Source organism: Aulonocara stuartgranti (genome assembly GCF_965226115.1).
Source record: "Aulonocara stuartgranti genome assembly, chromosome: 3".
NCBI lineage: Eukaryota > Metazoa > Chordata > Actinopteri > Cichliformes > Cichlidae > Aulonocara > Aulonocara stuartgranti.
In genome coordinates this window covers 18,650,958-18,667,679 of record NC_138941.1, presented here as the reverse complement: position 1 = coordinate 18,667,679, position 16,722 = coordinate 18,650,958, and the positions used below count along the sequence as shown (strand labels likewise).

Below are 16,722 nucleotides of genomic sequence, written 5' to 3'. Positions count from 1 at the left end.
AAAAACAGGCTGCAGAGACTTTGAGCCATACAGGGCACACAGTGTGTGTACAGAACAGCTGAAATCATTATGGAGGCCTCACTGGGATATGGAAGCATCACAGTACAGCTTCAGTGAAGCTTTAAAGTCTCTGATATGAGATGAGAAATGAAGCAGCCAGAGCTTTTTCATGAGTGGAAATCCACTGTGACTGTGAGCTGCTGCTACAGCCTCCAGATTAGCCAGCAGCTCATCCTGCTCAACATTTCCTCACCAACTTTAATGGAAGTGTGATGTTTTCAGCTGGAGTGATGGTCAGGGTGGCCTCCCTCTCCTCTTCTTCTCCTCTTCCTCTTTCATTTGTAAAGCCACTTCTGCTGCTTTCATTCATTTGGAAGTCCTGTAGCTGAGTTTGGGAGAGACTAACAGCCTCGGCAGCAGAGGGGAGAAAGGCTGTAACACCACCACTTTACTCTGTTCTACCTGTCACATCATTTTATCAGGAAACAAATATGCTCATGTTTTTACTATGTTTGTCTTGAAGATGTAAGAAGATCACATGGTGCTTTTTATTATTGTGTTGGTTTGTTTGCTGTCTCTTGGATGGAGCCCAGCTGTGCGTGGCCCCTGGGCCTGTGGTCAGAGTGTGTGCTGGATAATCCGGCCCAGGATGAGGCCAAACTGACATGGGATGAAATGTCTGTCACATAATTGAGCTTAGTGTAGTTTCATTTCTGCACAATTTAAAAACAACCAAAACTTTGTTCTGTCTTTTCTATGTTATACTGTAGACTTTCTTTGATACTGTGTCCAAAAGGAGCAGCTTTTACTTTGAAGGGGAGGCGTCTCTGTTTCCTCTTCAGGTTGGATGATGGAAGCAAATGAGTGTGTGATGTTCTTTCAGTGTTGCACTTTGTAGACGCTCCCTGAGCACTGGTCTCACAGCCAGCTGCACATAGAGACCAGTGTTGTTAGTCCAGGTCAGAAGATGACTTGTTGGAATGAAAATGAGCTTGTAGTTTGTCTGCTTTAATAATGTGACTGGAAAAAGGTGTTGGACTTCAAATATGTCCATTTCTTTCACACTTCACCTTTAAAAGTGAAGCCTTGTGGTTCCTGGAAGGAAAAACACGACTTTTTCAAGTCTTTGTCCTGTTTTTATGAGAAATGTACGACTTTAATGTGAAACATTCAGAGTTTTTTCTCTTGTTGTGTTTGTTTGAAGCTGCTTCCTGTTGGCTTCAGCTGTTTGGAGTTTCCATTTTCTAAACTTCTACATTCTGAACCTTCTTCAGCTCTGAACAGATGATGAAACACTGAATGATTTCAAGCTCACACTTTGTCTAATAAACTTACATCTTTCATTCTTTATACAGATTGAGGGACTGTGGTTTGTCAGAGATCAGCTGTGATTATCTGGCAGCAGCACTGAAGTCCAACCCCTCCCATCTGAGACAGCTGGACCTGAGCTCCAACAACAAGCTGCAGGATTCAGGAGTGAAGCATCTGTGTGGTTTCCTGGAGAGTCCAGGATGTGGACTTGAAACTCTGAGGTCAGTCAGCATGTTTTAGTTGTGCTGAGATGAATATGATGTGAAAGTTGTGCTGACACTAAACTGCAGACATCAGGCTGATATTATACTGATCCACACTGAGGATCTTCATGGTAAAGTCTGTTTTCTTCTTCTCTGGTTTAGTCCATTGACTGCAGCAGAACAATGTTCACATTTCAAACAGTGAGACTCAACGTATGGCCCGCGGCCCACACGCGGCCTGCCCACCTTTCCTGATTCAGAGAGAGGGGACCCTGATTAACTGTGTAGTGTTCTTCCTCACAGTTCTAAGTATCAGACACAACAATGAATAATCCACAGCTGACTGTCTTTAGCAGGTCAAAGGTCACGGCACACAGCAGACAGTGGGAAATATTATAATTCTGATCATTTATCAGCACATATCCATATGTATAAAAACAAAGCTGACACTGTGAGACTTGATCAGAGGTGTGATCATCACAGCAGAGGCCTTTGTGTCAAAGTCACTGAGGATCAAACAGAAACACATGAAGCAGATTTTCCTGTTCTGGCTTTTTATAGCAGATAACCTTCAAAATATTCTGCAGTCCATCAAAAACTGAAGCAAACCATGAATCAACATGTGAACATGAGCTGATGCTGCTGAAGTGAAGCAAAGTTACAGAGGTTTGATTACAGACACAGCTGAGAGTTTGTAATCTGTCATCATTTTAAAAGGTTTACATTTCTTCAGTATTGAACAGCAGAAATGAGGCTTTGTTTTGGGAGGCCGACAGCAGTGAACACAACAGCAGACTGGTGCGTAATAAGCAGTGAATAATGCAGGAAACAGATTTTTGAAGGTAAACTGTTCTTGAAGTACACTGAGAGAGAGAGAGCTGTGCAGGAAGTAAACGTCAAAGTCAGAGAGAATTCATGACGATGTTCATCAAACGTAAAGCGTAGTTTGGATCTTCTTCTGCTGCTGGTTCAGTCAGTTTTGGTTGGAGACAGATGAAACCTGCAGCTTCAGGATCTGTGAGCTGTCCACTTTCAGCCCCGACGGCGTGTCCGTGTACGTGCCGTCGAGTGAACGATCCACGCTCTGTGTTTCCATCTTTGTGTGTTTAGCTGCTCTCATTTACTGTTTTATCTGTTTGCTTGTTGTTGAAATACTTTTGGGAGCTTTAACCAGAGATTCTGGCAAAATACATTTATATTAAAAATCGATTCAGGATTGAATGAATCAACATCGCTTTATTCAAATTAAAACCATTTAAATAGGAAAATCCATTTTTTTACAGCCGCCTCTAATGCTGGGTAATGTCAGCTGGTCCATGTGCAGCTGGCTGTGAGGCTCAGGGAGCGTCTACAAAGTGCAACACTGAAAGAACATCATCCATAAATATTGAGTAATAACTGGACTCTCATACAGCGAGACTCAAATGCCTTTAAACATCAGCTTATCCTGCTGATCCAAGTCCAACACTGAGTTTGTAAAAACATGTTTGTCAATCATTTTGTTTGGTTTCTGAGGAAAATGATTCAATAACTTGCTGCTAATACACAACATTTCATCATATTTCCTCATAACCCTCTTTTGTCTGACCATTTGATCCCATTTGAATTTGCAATAAAGGATCCACAGAGTTTGGTGACAATAATGACAGTAGATGTTTGTGTGAAAGTGCTGGAAGCAAATGAGTGTGTGATGTTCTTTCAGTGTTGCACTTTGTAGACGCTCCCTGAGCACTGGTCTCACAGCCAGCTGCACATAGAGACCAGTGTTGTTAGTCCAGGTCAGAAGATGACTTGTTGGAATGAAAATGAGCTTGTAGTTTGTCTGCTTTAATAATGTGACTGGAAAAAGGTGTTGGACTTCAAATATGTCCATTTCTTTCACACTTCACCTTTAAAAGTGAAGCCTTGTGGTTCCTGGAAGGAAAAACACGACTTTTTCAAGTCTTTGTCCTGTTTTTATGAGAAATGTACGACTTTAATGTGAAACATTCAGAGTTTTTTCTCTTGTTGTGTTTGTTTGAAGCTGCTTCCTGTTGGCTTCAGCTGTTTGGAGTTTCCATTTTCTAAACTTCTACATTCTGAACCTTCTTCAGCTCTGAACAGATGATGAAACACTGAATGATTTCAAGCTCACACTTTGTCTAATAAACTTACATCTTTCATTCTTTATACAGATTGGAGTTCTGTGGTTTGTCAGAGATCAGCTGTGATTATCTGGCAGCAGCACTGAAGTCCAACCCCTCCCATCTGAGAGAGCTGGAGCTGACCTACAACAACAAGCTGCAGGATTCAGGAGTGAAGCATCTGTGTGGTTTCCTGGAGAGTCCAGGATGTGGACTTGAAACTCTGAGGTCAGTCAGCATGTTTTAGTTGTGCTGAGATGAATATGATGTGAAAGTTGTGCTGACACTAAACTGCAGACATCAGGCTGATATTATACTGATCCACACTGAGGATCTTCATGGTAAAGTCTGTTTTCTTCTTCTCTGGTTTAGTCCATTGACTGCAGCAGAACAATGTTCACATTTCAAACCTTCAAAGAAGAAGAAAAATCCTCCACTGGATAATTCACTGTGAAACTCTCAAACTCTTCATTCCACCTTAAAGTCTGTCTGACATTGAAATCCAAAGTAAAATGTGCGTTTGCTTTACAGACAGCAGTCCAACACAAACATACACACATCATCCAAAACACAGTCCAACATCCAAATCTCCTCCACTGCCAGCATGAATGATGGGAAAGAGAAGGAGGAACACTCTGACATTCAGGGTTAGAATGAGTTTCATGAAGCAGACTGTGAAGATCAAAGCTGCATTAGAAAGCTTACATGAATGAATGAGTGGACAGAAGTGGACAGAGATCATCTGAAGCACTTCAAAGGCTTTAAATCAGCACATTTCTCTTTATTCTTTATCAACTCTGTTAGTTTCTCTCAGTTTTCTGTGGAATGAAGCTAACAGCAGGCTAATAAGATGCTGACCAATAGGTTTCTATTAAAGGTTGTAATTTGTATATGAAAAAGTGCTTTGGCTCAGCAGGGATCAGCTTACAGGTAGAATACAGCTGCTGGATGGGATTAGCATGTCATAGCTATCTACCAAACTGCTAACTGGGGGATTTCAGGCCATCTATGGATCATTTTTGCTAACTGTTTATTCAGCTTAGGCTCACAGGGCTGCAGCCTGTGCCCTAGCTGTCATAGGGCAAGAGGCGTGGTCCACCTGCACAGGTGAGCAGTCCATCACAGGGCCAACAGAGAGAGACAGAGAAGCACTCTCTCACATCCACACCTACAGCCAATTTAGAAGCACCAATGAACCTAAGCAGCATTTCATTCAATTCAATTCAATTTTATTTATATAGCGCCAAATCACAACAAAAGTTGCCTCAAGGCGCTTCATAGATACAGAGGAAAAACCCAACAATCATATGACCCCCTATGAGCAGCACTTTGGCGACAGTGGGAAGGAAAAACTCCCTTTTAACAGGAAGAAACCTCTGGCAGAACCAGGCTCAGGGAGGGGCGGCCATATGCTGCGACCGGTTGGGGTGAGAGAAGGAAGACAGGATAAAGACATGCTGTGGAAGAGAGACAGAGGTTAATAACAGATATGATTCAATGCAGAGAGGTCTGTTAATACATAGTGAGTGAGAAAGGTGACTGGAAAGGAAAAACTCAATGCATCATGGGAATCCCCCGGCAGCCTACGTCTATTGTAGCATAACTAAGGGAGGATTCAGGGTCACCTGGTCCAGCCCTAACTATATGCTTTTGCAAAAAGGAAAGTTTTAAGTCTAATCTTAAAAGTAGAGATAGTGTCTGTCTCCTGAATCCAAACTGGAAGCTGGTTCCACAGAAGAGGGACCTGAAAACTGAAGGCTCTGCCTCCCATTCTACTTTTAAATACTCTAGGAACAACAAGTAGGCCTGCAGAGTGAGAGCGAAGTGCTCTAATAGGGTGATATGGTACTACAAGGTCATTAAGATAAGATGGGGCCTGATTATTTAAGACCTTGTATGTGAGGAGCAGGATTTTGAATTCAATTCTGGATTTAACAGGAAGCCAATGAAGGGAAGCCAAAACAGGAGAAATATGCTCTCTCTTTCTAGTCCCTGTCAGGACTCTTGCTGCAGCATTTTGGATCAGCTGAAGGCTTTTCAGTGAGTTTTTTGGACTTCCTGATAATAATGAATTACAGTCGTCCAGCCTGGAAGTAATAAATGCATGAACTAGTTTTTCAGCGTCACTCTGAGACAGGATATTTCTAACTTTAGAGATGTTGCGCAAATGGAAGAAACCAGTCTTACATATTTATTTAATATGTGCGTTGAAGGACATGTCCTGGTCAAAAATGACTCCAAGGTTCCTCACAGTGTTACTGGAGGCCAAGGTAATGCCATCCAGAGTAAGAATCTGATTAGATACCATATTTCTAAGATTTTCAGGGCCGAGTACAATAACCTCAGTTTTATCTGAATTAAGAAGCAGAAAGGTAGCGGCCATCCAGGTCTTTATGTCTTTAAGACATTCCTGCAGTTTAACTAATTGGTGTGTGTCATCTGGCTTCATGGACAGATAGAGCTGGGTGTCATCTGCATAGCAGTGAAAATGTATGCTATGTCTTCTAATGATACTGCCTAAGGGAAGCATGTATAATGTAAACAGAATTGGTCCTAGCACTGAACCCTGTGGAGCTCCATAATTAACCTCAGTGTGTGAAGAGGACTCTCCATTTACATGCACAAACTGGAGTCTATTAGATAGATATGATACAAACCACTGCAGTGCAGTACCTGTAATACCTACAGCATGTTCTAATCGCTCTAATAGGATATTATGGTCGACAGTATCGAACGCTGCACTGAGGTCTAGCAGGACAAGCACAGAGATGAGTCCACTGTCAGAGGCCATAAGAAGATCATTTGTAACCTTCACTAAAGCTGTTTCTGTGCTGTGCTGAGCTCTGAAACCTGACTGAAACTCTTCAAATAAACCATTCCTCTGCAGATGATCTGTTAGCTGTTTGACAACTACTCTTTCAAGGATTTTTGATATGAAAGGAAGGTTGGAGATTGGCCTATAATTAGCTAAGACTGCTGGGTCTAGAGATGCTTTTTGAGTAAAGGTTTAACTACAGCCAGCTTGAAGGCCTGTGGTACATAGCCGATCATTAGAGATAGGTTGATCATATTTAAGATCGAAGAATTAATTAATGGCAGGACTTCTTTGAGCAGTTTTGTAGGAATGGGGTCTAAAAGACACGTTGATGGTTTGGAGGAAGTAATTATTGAAGTTAACTCAGAAAGATCAATTGGAGAAAAAGAGTCTAACTTAACATCAATGGTACTAAGAGTAGCTGTAGATAATATTACATCTGTGGGATGATTATTGGTAATTTTTTCTCTAATGATAAAAATTTTATTTGTGAAGAAGTTCATGAAGTCATTACTAGTTAACGTTAAAGGGATGGTTGGCTCAAAAGAGCTCTGACTTTTTGTCAGCCTGGCTACAGTGCTGAAGAGAAACCTGGGGTTGTTCTTATTTTCTTCAATCAGTGATGAATAGTAAGATGTTCTGGCTTTGCGGAGGACTTTCTTATAAAGCAGCAAACTATTTCTCCAGGCTAAATGATGATCCTCTAAATTTGTGACACACCATTTCCTCTCCAGATTACGAGTCATCTGCTTTAGGCTACGTGTTTGAGAATTATACCATGGAGTCAGGTACTTCTGATTAGAGACCTTAGTTTTCACAGGAGCTACAGTATCCAGAGTCGTACGTAGTGAGGTGGTGAAATTATTAACAAGATGATCGACCTCTGTTGGGGTAGCGTTCAGATAGCTGCTCTGCTCTGTGTTGGTACAGGGCATTGAAGATGATAACAGTGGGTGGATTATATTCTTAAACTTAGTTACAGCGCTTTCAGAAAGACATCTACTGTGATAAAGTCTACTCTCCACCGCTGTGTAATCAATTATTGTAAAACTAAATGTTATCAGGAAATGATCAGACAGGAGAGGGTTTTCAGGAAACACTGTTAAATGTTCAGTTTCTATGCCATATGTTAAAACAAGATCTAGAGTGTGATTAAAGTGGTGGGTGGGTTCTTTTACATTTTGAGAGAAACCAATTGAGTCTAATAACAGATTAAATGCCATGTTGAGGCTGTCATTTTTAGCATCTACATGGATGTTAAAATCACCCACAATAATTATTTTATCTGAGCTCAGAACTAAATTAGATATAAAGTCTGAGAAATCAGACAGAAACTCTGTGTAAGGCCCAGGTGGACGATAGATGATAACAAGTAAGACTGGTTTCTGAGTTTCACAGCTGGGGTGGACAATGTTAAGCATCAGGCTTTCAAATGAATTAAAAGTCTGTCTTGGTCTTTCATTGATTAATAGGCTGGTGTGAAAAATTGCTGCCACACCGCCCCCTCGGCCTGTGCTTCGAGATTTCTGGTAGTTAGAATGGCTCGGGGGTGTTGATTCATTTAAACTAACATAATCATCCTGCTGCAACCAGGTTTCTGTAAGGCAGAGTAAATCAATTTGTTGATCAATTATTAAGTCATGTACTAACAGAGACTTGGAGGAGAGAGACCTAATATTTAATAATCCACATTTCACTGTTTTACTCTTTGGTTCAGATGTGGATACTGTATTGTTCTTTCTTTGTGATTGTTTATGTTTAAGTTGTTTGTTGCTGGTTTTTAGTTTGTTTTTTGTCTTTTTGGAAGCTGACACAGTCTCTATGGAGATGGGTTTTTGGGGGGGTAGCAGGAGGAGAGAAGCTGCAGAGAAGCGTGTAAGACTGCAACTCTGCTTCCTGGTCCCAACTCTGGATAGTCATATTTTGGGGGGTTTAATAAATTTGTCCATATTTCTAGAAATGAGAGCTGCTCCATCCAAAGTGGGATGGATGCCGTCTCTCCTAACAAGACCAGGTTTCCTCCAGAAGGTTTGCCAATTATCTATGAAGCCCACATCGTTTCTGGGACACCACTCAGACAGCCAGCAATTTAAGGAGAACATGCGGCTAAACATGTCACTCCTGGTCTGATTGGGGAGGGGACCAGAGAAAACTACAGAGTCCGACATTGACAGATCTGACAGAGGATCATCAGTGTATCTGGACTGCTCTGCTGCTGCTCTGTCCTTCTACAGTCTCTGCACAGTCTCTGTCTGACTCTGGCTACATTTTTGGCATTTATATTCTTGGTTGCTCTCTTTATATTTTTCACATGCAAAATGTGCCCATCTTTGGCAAGATTCACACTGCACCTGGAAAGGAAAAATAAATGGCTCATATTCTGTTTGGTGAATACTATTACTCAACATTTTAATTATGATTGGCAAGTAATGATACTAAGACTTATGTGTTTCTTTTGTTTTGTTTTGTTTTACCATTTCAATCATGCTGCGGTCAGCGTTAGCATCTAACATGGAGCAAACAATGCAGTAGTCCTCAGCGTTCCCTGAAACACAATCATAGTTAGGTTTTAATCAAACATTATTTATTGAATAATTAAAAAATAATAGTACATTTTTTCCAAATATACTTCCTGGAAAATTAGTCTAAATTAGACTTTGAGAAGGGTCTTATCTGAAAGTGTTTGAAGAGCACTATTTGTACTGTGCTGTTTGAAAAGCACTATTTAAATTGGAAGTACGCACTAACGTGATAAGGACTTTACTGGACTTACCTCGATTTTCAAGTAGGGTGCAAGCTATCTGCATTCGCTCCAGCACAACTGGCTCTGTAGTGGTTGACACCTCACTGACCTCTCCAAAATCAAGGTAGTGTTCTGCAAACTGTGAGATTGATCATAATTAGAATGTAAAGTCTTAATTAGGTAAAGGATAGGATAATTATAAGCCACAAGGCTTCAGCCTATTCCTTTTTCAGTTACTGTATGATTAAGTACTTCTATGTAAAATGATCATCTTTGTTGTTGTTGACCGAAATAACTTTCACTTCACTTAAATTCACTTAAAGTCTTAATTCTAGCTAACAAGAAACTGAATCATTTGAATACGGGTTACCTTTAACAGTAAAACTCCACAACTGCAGGAATCCTGTCGCTTGTTGTGTTGCATAGTCTGTAACTGCCACTCCATGGTGTCTTCATGCCCTCTCATCCTCAGAAAATTCCTAGTGTTTGTAATGAAACAAGATTTTTTTTTTTTTTAAATCTAAGAATAACACCTCAGTATCATACATACCTCCAGTTGCGCAGAATTTTCCTGTCATAAACACCTTCATTCCCATGGGGTCTATGAGCAGTATTTTCTGTGCAGAAATGTTGACAATCTAAAGAAAAAGTTAAATTAAAAATTACAATTGTTTGTGCCACTGAAAACTTATTTAAAAATAACACTTTGTGCAAGAAACTGCTTCACAACAAATTATGCAAATTAATAACAAAATGAACACATACCACAAGAATCCAGTGTGTACCAAAGTTCACAGGGCACAGCCACGTCTTCAACTGGGAACTTCATCTGTGGGATTGGAAGTGCAGAGTAATTTGGATTTACTTAGGTACCATGCGTCTCAGGGTGTTTTCAAATATAGTCTTCTTTAAAGGAACCGAACTCTTTCCTCAGCAACAGAAAGGAGTCAACTGTTTGGACCACTTCTGAGCTTTCAACATACCAGTTGAGGCATCTGAACTGCCCAGAAAACAACGAGCTTGCAACTACTGAACAGAGCAGGTGTGCAGCATTCTGCACAAGTATACAAAAATGTTATAGAACAGTAAATAGGGTTTTTTTTATTTCAAAATTAGTAGGTAAATGACATTTCTTACTTACCTTTCGTCTGTCAATAACACGGTGCAGATATGCATCAATGACCTGTTTTGAAAAATCTGAGTTTATACAACAACAGCAACAATTTTTGAAGTAACTGCTTGAGTGCTGTACACAAAAACATCTAAAGGAATAGAATTGCTGATAAAGGTTCTTTCTGCATATACTGAAACTGGGTATTATGATGTCACAGATGTCACAACATCTGTGTTGTGGTTGATAACATTTTTTCCTGTTGAAGTGAATGGGTGAAACCTTATCAGAGTTTTGCAATATAACCCCCCCCCCCCCACCTACCCGCACATTTTAAACTATTAATGGTCTCTGCACTGCAAATGCTTCAGAAGGAGCAGAACCTCGAAATCAGAATCAATAATGATAAGTTCTCTTACCTCATCAGAAAGCCACCGTGACCCCTGCAGTGTTCGAAAAGAGGAATCCAATAACTTGTATGGTCCAACAGCTGCCTCCAAGCGCCCAGTATCCTTTGCACGCCATAGCCTCTTTACTAAAAGAAAAATATGATAAGTTAGCTCAGGCATGCATGAGATTTGTAGTGGATAAGCTTGGTAAAGGCCAACGGGCCACAACAGGAAAAAAGTCAATACAATAGGCATGCATTTACACGCAGAGAAATAGGAAAGGTACAGCGGGTGGGCAAAATAGAAAATTACTGACAGGCAGATCCATTTCCAGACTTCCACAAGCTCAGTGCACGTTGCATGTTTCTTTATATCCAATATGAGTTGAAGACTTCAAAATGCAAACAAAGTCATGCAACAGTCAATTAAGTTGCAACGCCAAACTGGCAACAAATGACCAACTGGTCAAAAAGAGTTGTTCACTATGTCACCTTCATTTTCTAAGCTTTGTTTCCGGGAGGGAAGTTCTTGTTCACGCGTTTCTGGTCCTGGAACACAATTAAACTCCTTGTGTCAGCCGTTTTGGGTGCATAATGAATCCTCTGGACTTTGCTGGCACTGAGGGTTAGCAGTAGGATGGCAGGGAGGCATCTTCAGGTCTGTGCTGCTGTTCACCGTCTGACTGCGAGTTGGGTATTTTTAATTGTCACTGATATTTACATGGTGGCTTCTTCTGTATGGCTTGATATGGTCAATGCTGTAGTGATTTCTTAAAGTTGCTCCTTCCGTGTTTTTTTAATCTCACACATTTGCCAGCGATGTCTTGAATGGTGTAGGGTCCTGAAAAATCTGGATCAAGTCTTCCTCCCTTCCTTCCACGTTTCATGTTCAAGAGAAGAACTTCATCTCCAACGCTGTACACAAGGTTTCTGTACTTCTGGACTCGTCTAGCATAAGCTTATGCATAAGCATAAGATTGTACTTAAACTGAAATATGACACCTACTCAGTGATTTACAACATAGAGGTAGGTTGTTTCCTCTTAAACATTTTAACCGCTTTCCTTACAAAATGAACTGGAAACCTATAAGTTCAGTCTCTGAGGTGCTCTGGGATTTCTCTCAGGGTAACGTCTGCCTGTTTGGTCAGAGTCCATAGTGCTCTGTGTGGAAAGTTCAGGTGTTTGAACATTGGTGGTTTCACGTAAACCCTGAACCTCAGGTGGTGAAGCGAGGGCAAACTCTTCTGAATCTTGAAGTGTAGATGTGTCCTCTCAGGTTGCTCTGGAACCACGTGACATTCTGCATCTAGAATCTGATCAACATGTCTACGCCAGACTAAGTTGGCTCCAACATTTATGGTGTATATCAGCGGTCCGGTCCGTGAACGAATCGTGCCAGAATGCCTTTTCTTACTTGGGTCTCTGTAGTCTCTGGCGAGAACTCTTTGTCCAACATTGAAGAACCTGGTTTTGTTTCTTGTTGCTTCCACCATGGAAGACTGTTTATCTTGGACATCCTTGCGAATGTCTGGTTTCAGCAAATCTAGATGTGATCTCAGATCTCATCCCATGAAGAGCATTGCAGGTGTGTGTCCAGTTGTTGCATGAGTGGTAAGACAGTAAAAAAATTGTCAATTTTCTGTTGTAGCGGTTTCCCCTCTGTGCGACTGGCTGGTTCAGCTTTGTTGCAGGATGATGGTGAGCTGAAGTGATATGTCGTATGCCGTTACTCCCAAGGAAACACTGGAACTCCTCTCCAGTAAACTGATGACCATTGTCACTTACGAGCTGTTGTGGCAGACCTGTGCGTGCAAACGGTGACCAAAGACTATTGATCGTGCTGGCAGCTGTTGCTTGCTTTACGGGGAAGATTTCTGGCCACTTTGAGTGGGCATCAACCACAACCTGGAACATTTAGTCCATAAATGGGCCAGCATAGTCTATATGAATGTGTTGCCATGGAGCGGATGGCCACTCCCACGCGTGTACAGGTGCTGTTTGAGGCTGGCGCAGCGTCTGCTGGCAAACAATGCAGGATTTAGCCATATTCTCCATTTCACAATCAGTGCCTGGCCACCAAACATAGCTTCTAGCAAGACCTTTCATCTTAACACCCAAATGTCCATCGTGCAGTGAGTCCAGTACCTTTGTACGTAGTTTGGGTGGCAGATGACACGAGTTCCCCACATGACACATCCTTGGCAAACGGATAGTTGGTCTTTGTGGGTGGAGTACGCAGAGAACTGAGTGTCACTACAGGACGGCCAACCATTCACAGTAAGATCATTTGACAAGATTGTGTTTTGGCTCGTTTCTCTTTTCACCTGAGCACTTGTGACAGGTAGGGGTTCCATTTGTGTAACATGAAACACAGTAGCTGGAGCAGTCATTTCTTCGGTGGGTTGCATGTGTGGAAGACGTGAAAGTCCATCTGCATTTCCATGTAGCTTTGTCCCTTTGAACTCAATGGTGTAGGTGTGTGCACCCAGGAACAAAGCCCAAGCAAGCGTGCCGCAGCCATGGTTGGAATACCTTTCTGAGGGTTAAAGATGGACACCAGCGGTCGGTGGTCTGTGATCAGGGTGAAGTGTCGTCCATATAAATACTGATTAAACTTCTTCACTCCCCACACTAGACTGAGTGTTTCTCTGTCTATCTGCGTATAGTTGTGCTCGGCTGCATTTAGGGACCTTGAGGCAAAGGCAAGTAGTCGTTCGGATCGATCAGGCATTTTGTGAGATAGCACGGCACCAATGCCATATGGTGAGGCATCACAGGCGAGGCGAAGTGGTAGCTTGGGGTCAAAGTGTGTCAGAACCTCCTCTGATGTAATGAGCTGTTTAACTTAACTAAATTAAATGCCTCTTCATAGTTTTTTGTCCATTTCCATTTGACATTTTGTTGCAGCAGAGAGTTCAGCGGGTGCAGGACTGTTGAAAGGTTTGGTAGAAACTTGTGGTAATAATTAATTAAGACCAAGAATGAACGTAGCTGACTCACATTTTTAGTGTCTGGTGCCTTCAGGACTGCTTCAACTTTGTCCTCGGTTTTGTGGAGCCCATGTCTGTCGATCTTGTGTCCACAATACTCAATGGCATCCTTGAAGAACTCACATTTGTTTTTGTTTGCTCTCAATCCATATTTTTCTAGCCTGGCCAGGACTGCTGTTAAGTTAGCCAGATGAGTCTGACCGGCTGGAGCAGCATCTAATAACCAACTCACAAAATAAAGAAAAATAAAAACAAACCAACAAACACAAAAACACCAGGCATCATGATACAGACTTGTAATTTGCACCAATGTTTTTTCGAAATTCTATACACGAAAGTGAGCGCGAGAGCCCTCGGTGCGCCTGCTCGCTGCCAAAGTCAAAGTAAACTTTATTGTCATCTCCGCTACAGACAGTCCAGTATACAGAGATATGAGATGACGAGGCTCCAGTTACAGCAGTGCAAGTAAACAAACAATAAGAAGAGTAAGAAAATAAATATACACTTTAGGACCAGGGGTAAAGGATCAATAACAATTTAAATTTACAGTTTGAGGGGAGGGGGCCCCTGCTGCTTCCAAAAAGAGCACATTTCATTTATAATGTTGTAAATCCAAGTCCATTATGTATTCATGATTTGAATCCTGGGTTGTGTGAAATCTCAGAAATGCACCCTAGATGAAGTGAATCTGTGAACTAAGGTGTCGGTCTATTAGATCATGTTGTGGTGATCCTTGTGTTGGGGGATTTGTGTTCATACTGGAGTGCAAAATTAAAACCAATGGAAGATGGACAAGAAAAGTTCAAAGCCATCATGGTGCTCAACTTAGAAAAAATAGAAAAGAAGAGGAGGAGAAACGAGCAAAAGATGCAGGTAAGCAGATGTGTGATTGGATAATGGCAGGTCATCCTGAAACTATCAGAATCAGAGTGAGTCAGAAATTATGTGCGTTACAGTTGCTCCAAGAAGAAATGGTAAAAAAACAAACAGTAACAGACTAAACTCCAAACAATACATTATGTTACAGATTTAAATATTAATTAGTCCTTGTCAATTGTTGATTTGTCCTGTTCTCATTGTATGACGAATTATGATGGCTGTTTGGTAGCCGTCTGCATACAATGCATACTCTCTGTGTGTGTGTGTGTGTGTGTATGTGCAGCAGCTTTATGTTAATGTGTGTAAGGATTTGTGTCTGTGTGTGTGTGTGGGGGGGGGGGGCGCGCCAGAGGGATTGTTCGCCCAGGGTGCCAAACAGGCTAGGACCGCCACTGTCTGCAAATAAACAACATTAACATCAAAAGTTTTACATTTCCTAAATGTATCCCACAATCTGAATATAACACCCACTTCCCCACGTTTGATCCGCTGTGTTAAATATGATTAAGAACAGAATGCAATCATTTGCAAATCCTATAAACCAGTATTTTAAATAAAGTGAGAAAATGAAACATTTAAAGAAAAATATTAGCCCATTTTGAATTTGATGGCAGCATCCTCTCTCCATAAACTAAAGGCTTTACGATGTTTAGTGCTGGACCATGTTGGTTAATGTGTAAACTCAACAGTTTCCATTTTGATTAACCTGACCAACATCTAACATAGAACACCTTTGAAGTGGACCTCGCACCCTGTGGATAACTTCAAACACGTCGAGGTCTTCAGAGGCTGAACTTTGACCCAGCATCACAAGGAGTTGATAGTGGACTTCCGGAGGTGCAGAGAAGTACACACCCCCATCACCATCAACGGCGCTGCTGTGGAGAGAGTGAGCAGCTTCCGGTTCCTTGGAGTACACCTGGCTGAGGATCTTACGTGGTCAGTACACACAAACAAAACAGTGAAGAAGGCCCAGCAGCGCCTCTTCTTTCTCAGGAGACTGAAAAGATTCGGCATGAGCCCCCGCATCCTCAGGACCTTCTATCACTGTGCCATTGAGAGCATCCTCACTGGATGCATCACCACCTGGTATGGCAACAGCACCGCCTACAACCGCAAAGCTCTCCAGCGAGTAGTGCGGTGCTCTGAACGGATAATTGGAGGTGAGCTTCCCTCCCTCCAAGACATCTACAGGAAGCGGTGCCTGAGGAAAGCGGGGAGGATCATCAAGGACTCCAGTCACCCCAGCCATAAACTGTTCAGACTACTTCCATCAGGAAGGAGGTTCTGCAGCATCCGGTCCCGTACCAGCAGACTGAGAGACAGCTTCTTCCATCAGGCCATCAGACTGCTGAACACGTCATAGACACCTCAGCTTCACTACTGGAACTTCAACATTATGCACTCCACACTGTATATAAATGCCACTTGTTTTGCACATATTCAACTCTGTATATTTTATATATTTTATTATTATTATTATTATTATTATTATTATTATTATTATTATTATTATTATTTATTTATTTTTTTAATTTTTTTTTAACTATTTAATTTGTAAAAATGTGCAGACCTTAACACGGGCTCCATGTGGACACATTAGATTAACTGTTTTTAAGACCAGTTTAGTATTTAGTATTTTTAGTATTTATTTATTTATTGTCATTGTCAAGAACAATGAAATTGCATTTGGGGCTTCCATACAACCCAAAAAAAAGAAGAAAATAATAAATACCCCTTAAAACCCAAGTGTACATATTTAACCCAGTGTGACTCCAATGCAATAAGACAATCCTTAGCAATAATGTTCGTAGAAATTCAGACAAAGACCTGAGAAACATGACAAAATACAACAATGCAACCCATTCAATATTATTGTACTGTGAGATATGATATCAGATATGATAGTTATCTATTTAAGAAAGAGGGGGGGGCAGGAGGAGGAAGAGAATAAAGATATGATGCACCAGTGCAGACCAGTTCATTGCTATTAAGAAGTTGGATATGGTTATTGTCCGTGAGAGGGGGGCAGAGAGTTCAGGAGCCTCACAGCCTGTGGATACAGGCTGTTGGCCAGTCTGGATGTTCTGGCCTGTATAGACCTGTACCTTCTCCCTGAGGGCAGCAGATGGAAAAGGTGGCGCGCAGGGTGATGTTG

At 41.5% G+C, this 16,722-nt stretch overlaps 1 protein-coding gene and 1 long non-coding RNA gene across 3 annotated transcripts in view; one reads left to right on the top strand and one right to left on the bottom strand.

Moving 5' to 3' along the window:
• Positions 1-16,722, top strand: part of LOC309700493 (uncharacterized protein) — a 2,098,293-nt gene that overhangs the window by 1,719,823 nt on the left and 361,748 nt on the right. The window contains exons 61-62 of the mRNA XM_082524046.1: positions 1,356-1,532; positions 3,689-3,865. Of these exons, the coding sequence (XP_082380172.1) occupies positions 1,356-1,532; positions 3,689-3,865 (354 nt within the window). The remainder of the gene's footprint in view (positions 1-1,355; positions 1,533-3,688; positions 3,866-16,722) is intronic.
• On the bottom strand, positions 8,631-10,546 carry LOC309701374. Of its 2 annotated transcripts, none has more exons than XR_014274960.1 (3): positions 10,337-10,546; positions 9,746-10,024; positions 8,631-9,674 (listed from the first exon to the last, which is right to left on the bottom strand). It is a non-coding gene; the product is annotated as an uncharacterized lncRNA (long non-coding RNA). The 2 variants fall into 2 exon arrangements; XR_014274961.1 differs by lacking the exon at positions 10,337-10,546 and having other exon boundaries at positions 9,746-9,833; positions 9,961-10,305.